The 20,349-nt window shown below is 38.0% G+C and overlaps 1 protein-coding gene across 1 annotated transcript; it reads right to left on the bottom strand.

Moving 5' to 3' along the window:
* Positions 1-1,653: 1,653 nt before the first annotated feature.
* LOC121924681 (lysosomal acid lipase/cholesteryl ester hydrolase-like) lies at positions 1,654-19,077 on the bottom strand. Its single transcript, XM_042456016.1, has 12 exons — positions 18,921-19,077; positions 17,951-18,173; positions 13,749-13,859; positions 13,415-13,532; positions 12,675-12,873; positions 12,083-12,192; positions 11,260-11,396; positions 10,616-10,756; positions 9,037-9,108; positions 6,831-6,902; positions 4,430-4,659; positions 1,654-2,008 (listed from the first exon to the last, which is right to left on the bottom strand). The coding sequence occupies exons 3-12, from the start codon at positions 13,827-13,829 to the stop codon at positions 1,957-1,959; spliced, it is 1,212 nt and encodes a 403-aa protein (XP_042311950.1). The 5' UTR covers positions 13,830-13,859; positions 17,951-18,173; positions 18,921-19,077; the 3' UTR covers positions 1,654-1,956.
* Between the last annotated feature and the right edge of the window lie 1,272 nt (positions 19,078-20,349).

The following is a 20,349-nucleotide window of genomic DNA, read 5'->3' as shown; positions in this document are numbered from 1 at the left end:
TTTGGGAGTCCTCTCTTCAGTAGAACTGCTGTACAGGTGGAACTGCCTCTGCCATTTCTTCTTTATCAATTCACTGATACATATTATTCACTGAGACACATGGTCTTTTCCTACCTAACCACAGAAATCCCATTGTCATTCCATCTATTTAATTTTATAGATAAACTTATTGTCACTTAGATTTGAACTAAATTATTTTAAATATTGTCATTTGCACTCCCAAGTGTTTTGTTACAGGGTTGTGTAGAGAACAATGTCATCAACAAGTGTTGGATTACCAGTCCCATAATCCCTGACCACTTTGGCCATGTTGACTGAGACTAATAGAAATGGGACTCTTAACATCTGGAAAGCCATAGCATCCCTATTCCTTATTGGGTCTTCATTCCATACACACCACTATCTTTCTCTATAGATGTTGTAACCTGCCTTGATTCCTTGAGAAAAGGTGGGCTATAAATAAATCTTATTATTATTATTATTATTATTATTATTATTATTATTATTTCTTCCTTCTTTACCCATATAAAAACCTACCTAGTGTGCTTTTGTCAAGTTCATTTTGGGGCATGAGATCAAACTGAAATAATGAATACTATAATTCTGAATGTTTTTAGGCCTGCTGAATTCAGTGGGAGTTATTCCCATTCAGTAAATGGGCACAGAATCGCAACTTTAAAAAATAGATAAGATTAATGAATGACTTTTCAGTTGTGATTAATAAAACTGCCAGAGTAGATGCATAACAATTGACTGCAAATATTAGTCTCATGTTACATGCTGTAACTGAATTGATTCTGTTGTATTTATTCTGTAGCAATTCAATCTCTGTCCTTGAAAGGAGGTAAATTATAATCAGGAATTACATTAAATTACATTACATGAAGTTTGTGGAGAAAGATACTTTTAGATTTTAAAAAACAAATGAATACAATAATGTATGCCCTACTCACAGAGCTGAATTTCCCCCCAGGTTATTAAGCATATTAAGCACCCCATATTACGAGAGGAAAACATTACAGACTTGGAATAATTACCGAGGAAGTTCAAGGAAGAAAGTGCAAAGGCAGGCTTAATGCTAAACATAAAGGGGGAAAAAATGACCATGGAAGAATGTCATGAATTCAACCTTGACAATTAGGAAATCAAAATGGTTAAAAGGATTTCTGAATCTAGAATCAAGCATTGATCAGAATGTCAACTGCAGCCAAGGAAGAAGACTAGGAATGAGAAGGGTAGCTATGAAAGAACTAGACAAGATCCTAAACAGTAAAGATATACAACTACGCACTAAAGTGAATATTGCTCAAGATCAGCCTTGTTGGCTTTAAAAACAGACAAGAACGCAAATCCATCCTGTGCTAATACATTTATTGGTCCAACCAAAGGGCATAAACTACATCTCAGTAGCTTTCAAAATTTCACAGCTTCTTCAACCAATCAAAAATCCACCAAACAGTGATACCTTTATTGGCCAACCAAAATGCCCAATATACATGTTGCAAGCTTTTGAAACTTCACTGGCTTCTTCATCAGACAATGTGTTACAAACCAGACAGGAGGAAAAAAAATGAAGATGTTAATCATAGGCCTGCATTTTGCGTTTTCTGTTCTTAGTTAAGATGGTATGGAGAGGCATATCTTGCAGGCTGGCCCCTCTGCCTTCTGGCCATGTGGCAACTGGGAGGTTTTTAAAGTCCAGGAAATTTAACATCCATTTGCATCACAACAAAGACACGTTCTTTACAATCCAATATGTCTCCATCCTTGTCATGCTGCAGGTCCATTTGTAGGCGCATAGGACACTGGATTTATCTAGAAGCCTCCAAGCTTTTGCATCAGAAAAACTTTAGGTGGTGTTTCTTCTTCTTCATCAGGCAAAATTAGTAAAACAAGAACACTTGCAAGGGAAATAAGCATGGTGTTTGTCCCAGAATACACATTCTCATTTGGATGTTATAGAAAATATGCGTAGCTGAAAAGTGAGCTCCTCATTGCTGTAAAATTACTGGGAGCAAAGGCAATAAAACAGGCAATGAAGTTGGGCTCTTCTCTGGTGATCTCACTGGTGGAATTGTTGGGGACTGAGAGATAAAAGGGCTTTTACAACCTTTATTAAAATCCATGTATCTCTGTTTCACCAGGAGCTGTAGACAACAGCAATTCTACACTCAAAATTCCTTCCCACAATTTTCCCTTGCTATCTCCACCTCTCTCAGAATGCTGACTGGACAAGAAATCACATTCTGGTTTTCCAGGTTCCTCTCAGACCATTTGTTCCTTAAACTTTCCTTGCAAGTGAAACAGTCCCCAACCTGTAAAATCTGCTTTTGCAAGAAGCTCCCTTCACCTAAACATTTGAAACAAGGCAGGATTGATATGAAAGGACAATTATCCCTGCAAATGTTCATTAAATTCTGCCATTTTAAATTTTTTTTAAAATATCAAGATAAGAAGGTGGATAGCACAAAATCCTGAAAACATCTCTGATGTTTTGTAGGCATAATCCCTTCATATGGAACTACTATGATTGAAAACGCCATTCATTTTTTAAAAATGGAGAAAGGATTGTTGCAATTTGTTCATTTCCAATGGTAATCAGTGGAAGTGTATTTCAATAGAAGGCTAGTTTCATTAGATGTCTAAACATACTAGAGCAAGTATCCATCTTTAGAATGAAACTGAGCAAGCACAACATAGCATTTTTCACAGTTTCCGCCACACACTATTTTGCAGAAGTATTGTTACACACACACAAATGCATAAACATCTGTGCTTGTACCAAGTATGGACTGGGGAGTGTATGAACATTTTATGCAACCAACAAGTGCCAGTTTAAGTTGGTTTACTTAACTTTTGTGCCACAGTTAAAACATTTATCTGGTCCACACTGTTGGGTATCTTGTGTATATTAAGCAATTTCAGTGTCAATTAAATTCCTTTCAATTCCAAGTTGTAAAAGGAGGGTGAATAATTCCGCAAGTCAGTGCTAGATTTAATGGAGCGTGAAAACCTTAATATTATTTTAACCACTGCTCACGACTTCATGAAACCAATGATAGAGGTTTTTCTCCAACCAGCCTGAATCAAATCGACCAGTACTTTTCAGTAAAAATTGCCATACCTATATAACACACCTTCATAAAACTTGGGGGGAAGGCTAAATGGGTCATTTTTCAACATTTAAAAAAAAACTTTGCTGTACTTCTTTCCATTTTTATCGGAGTCCTTGAACTTTGGAAAACTTGTGCACATCCTGAAATAGTTCACTGGTGAGCAATGGAACTTGGAGGCTTATAAGGGATGCAGAAACTTTTTTGTAACTTTCCCAGAGGCTTGAAAAGTAACCTTTGTGAACTACAACACAGAGAATCTGGTCATGCTGGCTGGGGAATTCTGGGAGCGCTAGGCAAAGAGATGCTAACATCATGTTGTGCCATTGGATTTCCTACAGGCATCTGGTTGTTTAAAAATAAACCTTTCAGCAGTAATAATAATAATAATAATAATAATAATATAGTTTATTTGTAACCCGCTTTTCCAAAATTTTGATCAAAGCGGCGAACAATGTTCTGTTAAGGTACCTGAAACTAGCATAGTTAATATAAGGAGTCAAAGTAGACAGGAGGCTAAACAAGAGGAACACAAAAATCCCAAAGCCATGAACTGATAATAAGAAACTTCTCTATTTTTGCTGTTGGAAACATTTTCTTATGGTATATGCCAGGCCATTTATTCGTGGGATTTATTCTCTCCACAAAATCACACTTGGTTGTTTTGCATAGAAAACAATATTTTGTGTGAAAAACAATATTTCAACATGGAAAATGCAGACCAAGAAAAGAGAGATGTAATTGGGGATTTGTTCTGTGTTAAATTTGCCCATGGCTAAATAGCTTATTATGTAGAAAAGTCGTATTTCAACGCAGAAATACTAATTCCTGTACAAAAATATTTTATTTGCAGAAAAGGGCTCTTATCGGTGATTTGTTCTGTAGTAAATTTGCACATGTTTGATTTGCATAGAAAACAGCATTTTCTTCACAGGAACTAATATTTCTGCACTGAAATATCATTCTCCATGTTGCTTTCTGTGCAAAACAACCACATGCACACTTTTCTTAGATAGGTCTCAGATTGCAAATAGCCTTTGAAAGCTGCATAGTTTTCATAAAATTTCTTGCAGCAGAAAGAAAGTTGTTAAAATTATTTGTTGCTATCTTCAAGAAGAAACTTAGTGAAGAATTATATCCCTAAACAAACATAGAGAGTGATTATGAATATATTTTTTATTGTATAAGTTTTCAACTCAGTTGTATTTAAATTTTTAAGCAGCATTGTAAACTATTATGGATTTTCATAAAAGCCATGATCTTTGTGTGAATGTACTTATTTATCAAGAAGAGAGAACAGCATTCACTTGACTTACAGATACTTTTTCATTGTTTGAATGATATCGGCATATATGCGTTTGGGTGCATCAAGTCCCCAGATGAAATCTTGGTGTTCCCATTCAGGAATATGCTTTTCATATATAAGATTATGAATCCTCGAGGTTAACATTGCTGCATCTCTTGAATCAACAAAGAAATCATGCCCACCTGTCCAGATGGCAACTGGTATTTTTATATCTTCAATTTTATAGACAGGAGGAGCTGTCTGGAGACAAAAAACAACAACAAATGATTTGATGATGCTATATTCTTAGATATATATCAGTGTAGGCATTTTTACAGGATATTTCAAATTCTTCCTAGAAATGTTTTTAGTTCAACTTAAAATTGCAGTCAGGAGAGATGTGGAGCATTTGGAGATATGTTCTTTAGTTTGATGTCTTTTGTTTGTTTGTTTTTTGCTGTTGTGTAAAGGAAGACCCCTGGAAAAGGACTTCTTAGGCTTGTTTGCTATGTATGCCATAAATATTAAAAGAGTTTATGACAATTGAAAAATAAGGGGAAGTTTAGACTGTTATTTCAGAGAATTTTCTCTGTGAATAGTGCTTATTCAAAATCTGTTGTTGTTGTTGCTAGCTGCCCTTGAATTGACTCCAACTCATGGTGACCCTGTGGGTGAAACATCTCCAAGAATCCCTATCTTCCACCGCCCTGCCCAGATCCTGCAAGCCCATTTTCTACTTCCAATTATGAGTGTATCTGGTTTTTGTGTTTTTGTGAGGCATCTGGTGATGTCGAGGTGTGTAGTCTTCTGGTTGTATGAAGCAGGTATTTGCAATGAATAGATTATTGACCTCACAGAATTCTGTCAGATGCTCTCCTGCTTTATTTCTTGTCCCTAATCTGAATCTTTCTATTATTTTTATTCTTCTTTGTTGCTAACTCTAGCATTCCAGTCTCCAGTGATTAGTTTGAAATCTTGTGAGGATATGTTGCCAATTTCTTTCTGGACTGCCTCATAGAATCTCTCAATTTCCTCTTCATCTGCATCTGCAGTTGGTGCATAAACCTGGATTATTGTGATGTTTATAGGTTTAATGTATTGATATTATACTGTCTGACTTTGAGTTGTATCCTTTGAGTGCTCTAGCTATAGCTTTCCATAATATGAAAGCCACTCCATTTCTTTTTGTTTGTTTTTTTCATTTCCTGAATAGATTACTGTATAGCTGTCTCAGTCAAATTCATGTCCATTTTAACTCACTCATTCCTAGTATTGATAAATTCATGTGTTCCATTTCCTTCTTTACTATGTCTAGTTTTCCCTGGCTCATGTTTCTCACAATCTATGTTCCAATTACATGTGTAGTGTCGCTTCTAACTATGCTTGTTTTATTGGACATATTTCTGTTTGGTCTCCCCCTCCCTAGTTGTTGGTTTTTGAGCTGTCTTGTCGAAAGGGTTTTCTTGGTGAAATGGTCTCTCACGGAGGGACACCTTTGCCTCCTTTCACACAGTGCCGACACGTGTCAGCTATGGTGACACTACTGTTCTATCTGTGAGAGTTGAATTTAGTGTCACCCACCACTACTACTGAAGCCCAGTAGCTATTCCTTTATTATTTTATGCCTGTTAACTTGCCTGTTATTCCCGTCTTCTCTCCCCCAATTCTCTTTTCCCTTTCCCTTTCATACTCTTAGGTGTCTCTCCCCTGCTTCCCGTTCCCGCCATGCCTCCTGCTTTGTTCCCAGTGATGACATTGGCAGCCTCCTGGTCTTCTTGTTGGGGGTAGGGCCCAGATGTTCCTGGGCTGCAGCATCAAAGCCTCTTGCTTTGTCCATAGTGGTGGCTGCTGCCTCCTGATCTCAGTGGGGAGGGCTCTGATGTACCCAGCTACAATTTATATTGAGAGTTGTAACAGGCAGAACATAATGGTCTGAAACAGATGTGGCCAGACTTGTATTACAACTGATGCCTTCTTAGAGGGTGACGAACTTCTAGATAGATGTACATGTTGTTTGGCCATTAGAATATTATTATGAATCCAAAGCCTCAATATACATTCAAACACAATTTGTTTGCAATTTATAAAGTAGGCTGAAGACCATGAAAATTATGGCAGATAAAAAATGTTAGCCATCAGTGTTCACCCTGGCAGCCCTGGGCGGGAAGTGGCCAGGCAACCAGGTGAGCATGAGGAGAGCATGAGCATGAATGAGGCAGCATGAGGGGAGTGTTGAAGACAGTGTAGGCTGCCACTGCTGCTGCCATCTGGCAGCACTTTCTGGGTCTGCCCAGGTGGTAGGTGGCCAGGTAAGGGGACCAGGCAAGAGAAAAAGCAAGATGGGAGGGGTGAGCATGTGCCCCTCCTGTCTGCTTCTCTGGGTTACATCAAGGCTTGTGATGCCACTGTAAATACCTATGTTACTATCCTACCTGATTATGTTGTTCCATATTCTTTTCTGTGGATCCATAGTCATAGGCTTGAAAGAGCTTTGTATTACGAACCTATAATTAAATAGCATATAGTTACAAAACTGAAAAGAATATTAACAACAGCATTGATAATAATTAGTATTTACATCCCACATTTTTTCTGTGCTGGGAGAAACATGGAATATTTATTAAACAAACAAACATTTGATCCAGACAATGTTAGCTGTGCTTTAGGTCCCTTTAAAATAAATTCTGTAGAACATGTTAGACTCGACTCATTTATTTACCAGAGATTCATTCCCTGTATTCAAAGTATCTACATTTCCTAACATACAGTATTTTCACAGTCTTTAGAAACAGCCCTGTCAAAGAGGTCAGTATCATTATCACTCTACTTTAGATGCACTGTTACAATCGTATTACTATGGATATTGTATAATGTTTTAGAATTAGTCTAGAACAGTGGTTCCCAAACTTTGGTCCTCCAAATATTTTGGACTACAGCTCCCAGAATTCCTGACTGCTGGCCAAGCTGGTTGGGGCTTCTGGGAGTTAGCCCAACGCACTTGGAAGGCCAAAGTTTGGGAACCACTGGTCCAGAAAGACTGGCCTTCAGAAATTGGAGATTGCATGGTCGATATTCCCTTCTTTGATGCCAGTCATTAGATGACACATCTTGTATTGAAGTGCATTGTATTTTGGCTTATTTTAACACTTTGGACATTTAAAATCATTTTATCATTTGATATTGAATTTTCCTGTTTTATGCTTCTGCCTGTTTTATATAGCAAGCTGTCATGGGAAGACTATAAACTGGGAAGGTGGCTAAGGAAACAAATATATATTTGGGAATTTCTGGACTAGATAACAGCAACATCTCGACTAAGGGTAGAACATCCCCCAGATGTTGTAAGATCTGCTCTCTCCCCACTGCACTCGTTGCACCAGCACTTTAAGCTAGTTTTTGTATGGTTGAATCTTGTAATTTTAATATTGTTTTTAATAGTTTATGTATTGATTTGGATGCTTATGTGATTACTGTTTGTAAAGTGTACATTTGTGTACTTCTGTGTAACCCGCTTTGATCTGCCAAGGAAAAGAGGGCTATAAATAAACAGTTTATTATTTATTATTATTAGAAGACTGCCAAAAGTTTAGGGGCTGTATTGGCCTCAGAGGACTTGAGAAGGCTGCAACCACCTATGCCCCTCACCTTGCAAACATTTTTATTTTTCCAACATTTTCTCCATTTTTAAAATTAAAAATGCCCGCTCCTCTTAGGAATTATGGAAGGCATAGTTTTGATCTTGTCCCTACCTGTTTTAAGATCAGGAAAGGTAATTTTTAAACTAGTAACTCAATTGTTTAATTATACTGTGTCTACTCATATCTAAGTCTAGAAATTTTGTTCAAAAGTTAACCCAAGAAACCTGAGTAGCCATATCTATGTGTCAATGTAAGTACTGTACTTTAACACTTGCTCCTGATGGAAGGCAAGAGCATAATCTGTCCTGGAAGCACTGACCTTGTTCTATTTTCTTATCCATCCAGCCAACTGTAGGAGCACAAAAAGTTATGCCTGAGGGAATTTTACAAGTTCTTTGGCATTGTTTTCCTTTGCTTCATCCTTTAGATCCTTTGTTATATCCCCCTAGGTTTTATCTTCAACTTATCTACATTAGAAATTATAAAATCCATAATTTTGGCCTCAAAATGTGTTTTCAACATATACATGAGGTCAATTTATAGTTGAGTATATATTGTATATTGCCCTTAGATTGGGGAACAATTGATGTGGGGGTATACATTATATAAAGAAATGTATTCGACGAGGCCTCCTTGAACACTTTGAAACTGTCCTAGCTTTTTCACGGACTCCTGAAATTATATTGCTGTTTGGAGATGGGTGACTGAGGTATGTATTTAATGCTGGTTATATTTTCATAATGACACTCGTCTGTTAGATAATGAGAGAGACTGTATGTATTTATTTGTAAATGCATATGTACATATGTTTGTAGATATACACACACACTTTAATGAATGTAAGGAGCTTGGTTACAATTCAATCACACTTTAGAGTAGTTCCATTAATATCAGTGACTAACTTTAGTACCATTATGTTCAGTGGACTATCTGAATATGACTACGTCTAGATCCAGCCTGTAACAAATAGATAAAATATTGAACAATAACATCAATATACCTGGCGCCAATGAAGAAGATTTTGCACAGATGTTCCAGCTGGAAAATGTGTGGCATACACATCAAGTCGACTCTGAAATGAAATGAAACTGTTATTAACCATAATATGTTAATAAAAAAATTCTACTGCTATTGAATTTTCTAAAAATGAAATGGAAATTTTTTAAAAAAAATCAAAGAGAGTCTGCATTTATCCTGATGGAAATGGGCTGCCTATATTTAAACTAGTGGGGTGTGGGGAAAATGTATGAAAAACCATTCTCGGAGATCATGAGTATTGAACAACCAATGTTTATATTGCCAAAGAATATATAAAAATACGTATTTCCCAAGACCATTTGAAGAGTATTGCAGTTATGAGTTTGTAATCTAGAGTTACAGATCCTCAACTAGTGTGTATTAAGTAAGCTTACTTATTTATTTAAGTCTTGCTGGAAACCTACATAGTCCTATTACCACCTTCTATCTTTCAGTTAGTCTCAAATGTGCTACAAGATTCCTTTGCATACTGATTGTCCAGCCTATGTCTCTGTATTATTCCAGTCAGTTGAGCTGAGAGACTCATCAACCAAAACATTCTGGCTACAGACATAGGAATCTTTGGATTCAAGACATTACTTTCTAAAAAAAAGAGGTGTATTTATTTTTATGTATTATGTTGATAGCAATGAAGAGGTAAAAGAAGGTCTAGTTGCTACTTCCAAATAAAGAAGACTTGCTGAATCAAATGAGGAATACTGTACATACTCATGTGTAAATCTAGAAATTTTAGTCAAAACATTGACCCCAAAACCCTGAGTTGATTTATCTATGGGTCAATGTAAACACTGTACTTTGAGTCTTATTTAAAAAGGAACCATGAAAGGCTAGAGTAAAATCTGTCCTGGAAGCACTGACTTCCCTCTACTCTGTCGTCCATCCAGCCTTTACTGTGAGCAGTTATGCTTGCTGGAATTTTGTAAGTTCTTTGGCACTGTTTTCTTTTGCTTCATCCTTTGTTACATCCTCCTAGGTTTACCTTTAACTTATCCATACTTCATATCAATAATTTTGGCCCCAAGACCTGCCCTCGACTTAAACATGAGGTCAGCATATAGTTGAGTATGTCAGCGCTTATGTAAATCTCATTGATCCTGTGTGTTTACTTCAACTGAGGCTAGCAATTGGATTTAAGATGAGGTTTTGGTCTCAAATTAACATTCAGAGTCTCAGTCAGAGTATGGTTATGGAATCAGCTGTTCAATGATGAATCGCTGCCTATATGCATCCCATTTATTCCACAGATACACTCTAGCTGGGACTAGAAACTGTGTTCAGCTTTACACCAACATCTTCAGTTTCACCATTCTTTTCTTTCTTATTTTTTTAACTGATATCTGCCAGGATTTCAGCTGGCATATTCCAGACACATGGCTAATCTTATGACAGGCAAAAAGGATAGCCCAAAATGTTTAGTTTTCTGGCAAAGCTCAACTTGGTTTAACTTAATGGTCCCGTCCCCCCGTCCCCCCCCCCACACTTTTACTTCAAGCCTACTGAATCAAAACACATGTTTCTCTCAGATTTCCCTTATGTGTTACCATGTTTAAATTGGGGATATTGTATCCACATATGAAGGAAAGAATGTTGGCACACAGTCCAGGTAGATGGGTACAGAACTTTGCAATTGGCCTTCTCAGATACGTAGGGTATGGAAGCAGTCCTTTGTTGCCAAAAAGAATCTGAAATACATGGTATTTGACATTAGTTTCCTCCCGAATGTGAAAACCTGTCTGATTCATGCTAGCATGTTTTATGTTCTTATGGTTCTGTGTACTACAATAGAGATAGAGCTACATATCAGCAGACCCAATAATAGATATATAAAGTGCACTCAATATGTTAGATTACTTCATATTAGATATTATTGCTATTACTGCTGTGAGTGGGTAGCAAATATAACCAGATAATCCTAACCACATCTTTACTAGATATGTACTTCAATGAGACTTACTTCTCAGTAAGCATAGGTTAGATTGCATCCTAAGGTTACAAATATTCAGGCACAGGATTAGTTCCATAGAGTTCAGTGTTCCCATATGTTTTTAATTATGCTTATGGCAACAGTTTTAAGCTTGCAGTTGAAGATAAATGGGGCCCTTGCTTGAAGAAACAAACAATGTATGGATGTGATTAGATGATCTATCAATCAATGGTCAAAGAAACAGAATTTAGAAAGACTTACATACAACATTGTTTCAGAAAACTGGGCCAATTTTACGACGGGCGTTGTAGCAAACGTCACTGTTGTTACAGGACCCAAAGCAAAAAATACTTTGATTCTTTCAGCCAGTTTTGGCCAAGTAGAGAATGCTATGAACCCTGAGAAAATAAAAGATCTTTAAGCAAAGAAGAAAATTCAAAGTATTTCCATATGATAAACATGTTTTCCCCCTATATGCTATATAATAAATAATAATAAATATTTATTTATATCCCGCCTCTTCCGCTTTGAGGATTGAAATTAATGCTAAACTTCATTGCAAGTAGTATTATATCAGGGGTTGGAGCCAATCTGAAGATTTAATTCAGATTTGGTTCAGAACTAATCTAACCATTTGGAAAACGAACAATTTAGGGGTGAAACAGATTGCCCCAAAGGGGTAGCTTCAAGCCACCACTTCTGAAGGCATAATGGGGTCATGGCAACTGCACACCGTGACCCCAATCCATCTTTTTGCTGGTTGAAAAAGGAGTGGCAAAGAGCTGTTCCTTTTTGCACCAACAAAAAGCCAGCTTTTCCTCCCCACCGTGGTCGGAAGCTGGCTTTCAGGAACTCTGGCAGCATGTGGAATATAAATGCCATGTCGCTGGAGTGCCCAGAAGCTAGGTGACTTGAAACCAGCTTCCGGGTGTCTTGGGGGGTGTGCGTTGTCTGTGCGCCATGCTCCAAAGGTGGCTGGAAGCTGGCTTTTTATGCTGGTCTGTTTCGCCTTATAGTTAGTTAAAATTAATGTTTGAATAAGAAGCAAGATTAAAGAAACCTGAAACTGTACTCTGTAACATACCCATTGCTGTGCCTTCAGAATGTCCTACATAATATAATTGTTGTTGCCTAGTTTTATTCAGGATGAAATTAATGGCTGCTGGAACGTCATAATATCCCATCTCATGAAAACTAGAGAGAAAAAACATACTAGTGTTATATATAAGCCTGAGGGCAGGGAACCGTCTGTTGTCCCCTTTGTTGTAAACCGCTTGGATTCCCAGTGATTGGGTGGTATATAAATAAAACCTATTATTATTATTATTATTTAACATATATGACAGTAGATGAATAGAACACATAGCCACCCTAGCTTGCTGTAAACTTTTTTTCCATTTCAGCCTTAGATCCAGTCACTTTCATAAAAATAGCAGTGGCTGGCAGTTCTCCCATGAATAGACTAGTGACTCCATTCAAGGTTTTAGGGACTATCTAAGATGTTATACGTTTCTGGGGCACAGTACTTAGCACCTTGGACAGCTCATATAATGTCTGGACTGAGAGCGGATTCACCATTCTACTGAAATGGGTACAATCAGCTACCATGAATAAATACAATGGGGAAGATTAGTATTGCTCTTCTACCAGGTGCTAGTCATTGGGTGTTTTCTTACCTGAATTTCCAGAATTTCTTCTCACTTGATTTCAGTGTGCTGTGATTTGAAGAATAGGTGTTCCCTCTGCTGTTTCCAAGCCAAACATCATAGCCAGCATCTGCTAAAATAAAACCCAAACTATTGCTGGGTTGGTTTGAAACCCAGTGGGAAGCATCTCCAAGAATACAATGCTGCAAAAACACAGTTGGCTTGGAACCTGTAAAACAAGAAGAGTGACTTGTTATTGCCCATTTATGTCTTTCTGCCTCAAGCCCATTGCCCAATGCATTTGCTGTTCCCCTCTGATACTTTTTAAACTAACTTTATGCACATCTTCTTGGTTTTCTGGTTATTGAAATTTCACCCCTCACATCCCACATCACCTCCTTTATTTCTGGTAAAGTTGGCTCCCAGACTTGAAACTCAACTTGAGATATGACTTGAAAGTATCTTGCAGGGACTCAACTTAATAACCGAAGACAGAGATTTGAGACTTGACACTTGGAGTAAAAGACTTGAATACATTTAGCAGTGGCTAAAGAACTTCATACACCACCAAATTTCAGCAGCAGGGTTACAAACTTAAAGTGATTTGCTTTTTTGGCAGCATACCATCATCAGGGGCATGTCCCATGCATGATGGGGGAAGGCAATCTGGCTCTCATCCGAGGAAATGTCTGTCTCTCTCCTTAACTAACAAATCAAAATCAAGGCATCAGGTTTCTTATTTGATTCACTTAAATTTTACATAGCCTTACCTTTGTTGGTAAAATTATATCTTCCATGAGGTATTCGGAAGATTGTAAGGATATATCCATCTTCTGTCTCAACATGATGTTCCTCACTGGGATATCCATGATATTGGATAATTTCACTCTGTAGTGGACACATGAGAGTAATATAGTATAATTGTTTGCAGGTATTGTTTCTTCACAAGAAACAAAACATGTATTTAGAGGGAAAATATAATTATTGCTAAAGGACGCCTTTATCCCTACACTGGGAAGAACTTGCACTCAGTATTTCTGTTCATCTTGTTTACTTTTATAGCACCCATTAACAAAAATACAATTGGCCAAGTTTCTATCTTACAACATTTAAAAAGCACTCTGGATCCACCGTATATTTAGCTGTAGGTTCTATTGGGATGCCGAAATTCCTTGCCATAAACATGTTGCTGATGATCAAGTCCACATCTTCAACCTGTAAAAAAATAACATGATTGTTTAATAAGAAATATATATATATATATATATATATATATATATATATGAGCTATATTTATCATATTAAAAACAATAGCCCTCAAATTCTGGTTAACATAAAGAGCAAATGTTGAGGCCTCATCTACTGATGATGCTTTACACATATCTTCATGTCACCTATGGGTGACCTTTGAGATCTTTTTAAAGTTATAATCCCATAACTAAATATCTGGGATTAAAGTCCACTATCCAATGGGGGAAATTATGGATGTTGATGCCTGAAAAAATATATTTTCCAAACTCTGCCCTTGAGTTCAGATCATATAGTTGATTCTCCATGTGAGCAACAATCACTGTGAAAACCCTTGACCTCATATGGCGCACTGAATGAACTCTTCCAAAATTCAGTATTTACCTTAAGGCCATCTGTCTTCCAAATCAAATACCAGAAAACCTTCCCAGACAATATTTAGCACAATGATAAACAACAGAGACTAATACATTTATTGTCCATATATTCTATCACAATTAAGAGAATGACAAATGGAATGGTGGAAAAATATGCTCCCTCCCAGAGGATTTTCAACTACTGTTGAGTTAATGAGTTTTCTTAACCTTAACTTGAGGGATACCTGAAAATCTGGAGTCTGAGTGAAAGGGGGGTTGAGGAAACAGAGATTGTCTAAATTTCTCTCTCGCTCCAGGTACTGGATTCTCCATATATAATGTTTTTATGTGTGTACATGAAGGACCTTTTTGGATATCAAGTGTGGGAAGAACCTTCAGACCTGGATTTGGAAGTGTATGGAGGGGCTATAGTGGGAAGAATGAATGGCTACCCTTCCTGTGCTGCCTGATTCTTTTGTTCCACAGGTGGACATCTTTTGTTGGACTCTGCCTGGTGACTGTTTACATAAACAGGTGTTAATAGTCATAGGACCTTATCACACAGAAAAAATAGGGGGAAATCGGGTTTAAACAGCGATTATTCTTTGCAAAATGTAATATCACAATTAAGATTTTCACACACATCACTATTAAACAGGCAATAAACAGCAACAAATCATTTTCAGGATTTCCTTGTGAATGATTTTTTGCCTGTTTATTGCCTATTTAATAACGACATGATATGAAAATCTTAATTGCGATATCACATTTTGCATGGGATACTCATTGTTTAACCCCACAATTTTGCCCAATTTCCCCCATGTGATAAGGTCCATAGAATCATTGGCGGGTTACAGACTGCCGAAAAGCAGCGGCCTGCACCCACCCCTTTCCCCGCCGGATCGGGGCCTCAGTGGCCAGAGCGGCAGCTGCTGAGGCCCCGATCCGCCGCTTTCCAGGCTGCGGGGAAGCAGCAAAAGGCCCCTTCCAAGCAGCCTGGAAAGGGGTGTCCTTGGGGCTTGAAGCCCCAAGGACACCCCGCGGCGGCAGGGAGGAGGAGAAAGGGGCCGCTTGGCTCCTTTCTCCTCTGCATTGCTGGGCGCAGCCGTCTGAAGGCTGCGCCCAGCGATGCAAACAGCAAAAGGAGCTCCGTTTCGGAACTCCTTTTGAGGCCGGGGAAGGGGCATACTATGCGCCCTGGTGCGGCATGACAACATCACGTCCGCACTGCCCCGTATAGAGGCGGCACGGTCATGACGTCGTAATGGTGGCGGCCGTGTGGATAGGCCGCCGCCATTTTGTGGGCGTTCCGCGCGTGCTAGGGTTGCGGGTGTCCGGAAAGGACGCCCCTTTTTAACCCCAGCACACGCTGAGCACACACTTTTAGGCCCGTTTGTAATGGGACATTGAATCATAAAATTTTAGAGCTGGAAGAGACCAGCATGAAAAAGGACCACAATTTTACAACTGACAAATTACAAGATTAATTTGAGAAAGTATCAGGTTTATTTGTTTTGCTTCCTAGGACCATTGCATTTCCATACTAACATTTCAGTATTTCAATCTTTGCCAAGAAAGGAACTAATTTGACCCCAAAGAAGTGGAAATATAGTGTAAATAAAGTCTAACATTTCAACCATTCCAAATAACAATGATTTTTTAAAAACTGTTTTGTAGGTCAATTTTTAGTATATTGTTTCCTATATTAGTCTGACTGTTCTTTCAGGAAATAAATTCAACCTTCATTTCACTAGGCTAATACTTCTAACACAATGTATTGGTTTTTCATTGATCTTCAAAAACTTCTCCTCAGTATGCATCTTTCTTGTATCTTAGAACTGTGTGATATGTACTAATGCCATCCCCCCTCTCTTTTTTTGTATCCCCTGGATATTACACAGTATTACCTGATACCCTTGGGTTTTTCTCCTCTACTCACAAAAAATTGATAGCATCTCACTCCAATATTATAATAAGGTAGTGGGATGAATGATAGTGGAATATTTAATATTAAAAATATAATTCATGCTAGCACATTTATTTTCACTACTGAATACATTGCAAACCAGGAGAGCTTCAACTAGGTTTAATTGATGGTGGATAGCTTCATTATTACTGAGCTACATTAGTCAAGTTTACACACACACACACACACACACACACCCCTAGTATTGTATTACAGTATAGGATAGGAGTAGAATCATAGAATAGAATCATAGAATCATAGAGTTGGAAGAAATCGCAAGGGCCATCCAGCCCAACCCCCTGCCATGCAGAAAATCCAAATCAAAGCATCCTTGACAGATGGCTATCCAGCCTCTGTTTAAAGACCTCCAAGGAAGGAGACTCTATCACCCTCCGAGGGAGTGCATTCCACTGTCGAACAGCCCTTACTGTCAGGAAGTTCCTACTAATGTTCAGGTGGAATCTCTTTTCCTGTAGCTTGCATCCATTGTTCCGGGTCCTGTTCTCTGGAGCAGCAGAAAACAAGCTTGCTCCCTCTTCAACATGACATCCTTTCAAATATTTAAAGAGGGCTATCATATCACCTCTTAACCTTCTTTTCTCCAGGCTAAACCTCCCCAGCTCCCTAAGTCGTTCCTCATAGGACATGGTTTCCAGACCTTTCACCATTTTTGTCGCCCTCCTTTGGACACGCTCCAGTTTCTCAATGTACAAAATACACTGCAGAAATAATTCAGTTTGAGACTTCTTTAACTGCCTTGGCTCAGTGCTAAGGCATGCTAGGAGCTGTAGTTTTGTGAAACATTTAGCCTTCTCTGTCAGAGAGCTCTGATGCCACATGAAACTACAGTTCCCAGGATTCTTTAGCACTGAGCCAGGGCAGTTTAAAATGGTCTCAAACTGGATTATTTCTGCAGTATATTTTGGACCAGGGTCCGGGAACCGGGAACTGAAAATCTAATAACTAGAAGGGTGTGGGTTCACCATCCCATTTTGCAATTTGGTAAGTGCAGTCCTCCCATTATAGGGCCTTCCCTTGACAATATACCGCTAAATGTCGCTACAGTATTTGATCTTTTATCCTATCATCCATATTAAATCCTATCCATCCTGGTTTTGCCACATTTATCCCGTAATCTAAAAATTAACAAAAATAGTGAAATTAAACTGCTTAATTAAATTAAATTACAGTAAAGCAAAATAATGAATAGTGTAGCCTTATATAGGCCTACTCATAGGTTTGATCCCAGATAAAGATTACAGCCTATGTAATTCTCCAAGGTAAATTATACAAAGTGTTAAGAAGATTGCTAGAACATCTGTTTACAAAGTCATTACAAAGCTCTCCCATTGCAAGATCACCTGGAAGCTAGAATTATTTCTGTTTTATCTGTTCTGAATTATTAACCGGCGGAAAAATCTATGTCTCGAGTGGAAAATGACAGAAAAGACGTGTGCACGGAACATCCCATATCTTCATAGAAGCAAGGCAACATAATCTCCCAATGTGGAAGAATTATTGTCATAATAACCAGGTAGCTGCAAAAGTGTTGCTATGTTTTCACTTTCCTTTGGCTATCACATTAGTAAAATGTCTATTAAGTGAAGGGTTGGTGTTCAAATGAGCTGGATAGCACCACATTAAGGAAAATGCATCAGAACTATGTCTCGTGTTCTTTCTTTTTCCCCCGATCAATGTCTATAAAAATCTGTATGTTATTAAAAAGAACCACTCACCCAAGTGAAGTCTTCATTCACCTTTGCTCCTTCTCCTTGAAGCTGCTTTTTTGGCTCTGTGTTCCCAAGGTACTGCGAATATTAATGTTGCTCTGACACTAAATTCAACTTCTCTTGAAGCAATTCAAAACAGATATGGCAATGAGCTTCTTATAAGGCAAGTCATACGTTCTTAATACGGAAGCAATGGAGAATACACTCCCTATTCAGTTGTAATTATTTTCTGGGAAAACAGGATGATAATAAAAGGATTAGGCAGCACTCAAAGAATGCCATAACTACTGCTTGATATCCTAAAGTGATGTGGGTGTTTTCAGCAGCTATGACCCTTTCCCCATTCCATAAGACAGAACCCTTTAAAAAGTAAATTGGCTTTCAAAACCAGCCTCTGATAAAGCATCATGTTTGTCTCTGAAATTAGAGAGGCTGAAGAGTGTTACTGGATGGAATAGCATTGCTCTTTTGATTGTCCAATGGATTATTTCAGGTGCGAAGCAGACAACAAACATTATCCCCTTCTTCCAACCATTCCTCTGTCATTCCATGTTTTTATAGTTTCAATTTGTAGTCATGTGTGCCTTCAAGTCTTTTCTGCCTGGTGACAGCCCTAAGGCAAAAGATAGGGAGAATGAAGCTACTACTGGGATCCCCCTGAATGTTGTTGCATGGCCAAAGCAATAGTCATTGTGCAAAGAATATTTAATAACTCTTTGTGAAATGCTCCTAAAACACAGGTGCAAGTAGGTATTGCACTGGCTAATGTCACTTGCAGGATTCTAGCCTATTTATCAATCTAACATGTGATTCATTAAGGTACCATGGAGGTGGAATTCTGGATGGATTACATAGATCAAAATAACAAATGAATGCAGTTCACTGTAGAAATTATCATGGTATGATTTGTTCTGGGAACATGCAGTTCTTATTGCTGCAATCTTATTTCTTCATTTTGATATCAAGATATACTGACCTGCTTTCTAAGCGTGAACAATTTCCAGCTTGGCTCCAAGCCATCAAAAAGACTTTTCTAGTGCATGACTTCGTTTCCTTCCATAGCCAAAGGAAACAATGAATTCGGCAAATGCTTGTTTACCATTCTCAGATACCTCAAGACACAAAATGTTTCTCCACACTAATGTTGGCTGTAATATGGAAATACAACAGATGGTTCAAGTTGACAATGCATGAAGAGGTGTAGTGGGCAAAATAACTGCATTAATGTAGTCACAACTGTTTATACTCCATACGTTTTGGTGCTCCAAATTGTGAAACCAATTTCTTTCTAATATGTAGTGGCATCACAATTTACATTCATTCATGTACCTTTGCATTGTACATGTTCACATGTATTAAGCCAATTTAACAACTGGACAAACCAGTAAAAACTTTATAACAAGAATCATGATAGAAAGTCTAAGCGGAAATTTGAAATACTGAAATGGAAAACCTGGCTCATTGGGAATAACTAAATCTACTTCACAAGCTGAGAGACTTGAACAAGGCCCAGGGTCATCTGTCCTACCTTGGCTCACTGGAAACTTTCATACCTGTAGAAACTTGATTTGCTTCTACAGCTAAAAGGACTAAGACAAAATATGTAAAGCCTGCTATTTAATGTGAGCTTTTAGCCAATTTATCAAGGGAAATGATAACTAGTGCAATGAATACACTCTTGAAAAAAATATCAGCAGTATGAAAGATGCCTGAGAAGCAGTGAGAGATCAGAATCTTAGTGTTGTTTGGTAGATGCTGTGACCTGATCTAATAAAGGAATTGGGTTAGAACTTGAGAGTTGCATGGTTAGCATTGACATGGTGGACATAGCAAAGGTTCTGATGAAACTTTCATCAGTTCTCATCATCTACAGACAGTATGACCCATGATCAGACATGATGGGATTGTAAGTAAATTTTAACTGCCATGGCTCAATGTGATGGAATTGCATTGTGGTACCAGAGCTCTCTGTCAGAGAAGGCTAAATGTATCACAAAAGTACAATTCCCACAATTCCATAGTATGGCAGTTAAAGTGGTGTCAACCTGGATTATTTCTGCAGTGTAGATGCAGCCTGAACATAGAAGGTAGAGAACTGACATATTTAGCCTTCTCTGTCAGAGAGCTCTAGTGCCACAACAAATTACATTTCCCACAGTTCCATAGTATAGAGCAATGACACTTAAAATGGTGTCAAAACTGATTATTTCTGCAGTGTGGATACAGCCCTCGTGAACTTTAGATTGGCAGCGACTTTCTCCCCTTGCATCCAGTTTCTCTGTGGCAAAAGATGATTCTTAGCATGAATAAAATGAGTAACAATATAGAAAATGCTTCAAGAATTGTGTTTAGGCAAGAGACAGATCTAAGTTCCTGTTGGAACTTAGAAATAGGTTGAAGCTTAA

This window comes from Sceloporus undulatus, chromosome 3 (genome assembly GCF_019175285.1).
Source record: "Sceloporus undulatus isolate JIND9_A2432 ecotype Alabama chromosome 3, SceUnd_v1.1, whole genome shotgun sequence".
Taxonomy (NCBI): Eukaryota; Metazoa; Chordata; class Lepidosauria; order Squamata; family Phrynosomatidae; genus Sceloporus; species Sceloporus undulatus.
The sequence above is the reverse complement of the archived record's forward strand: the minus strand, read 5'-3'. Positions and strand labels throughout refer to the sequence as shown.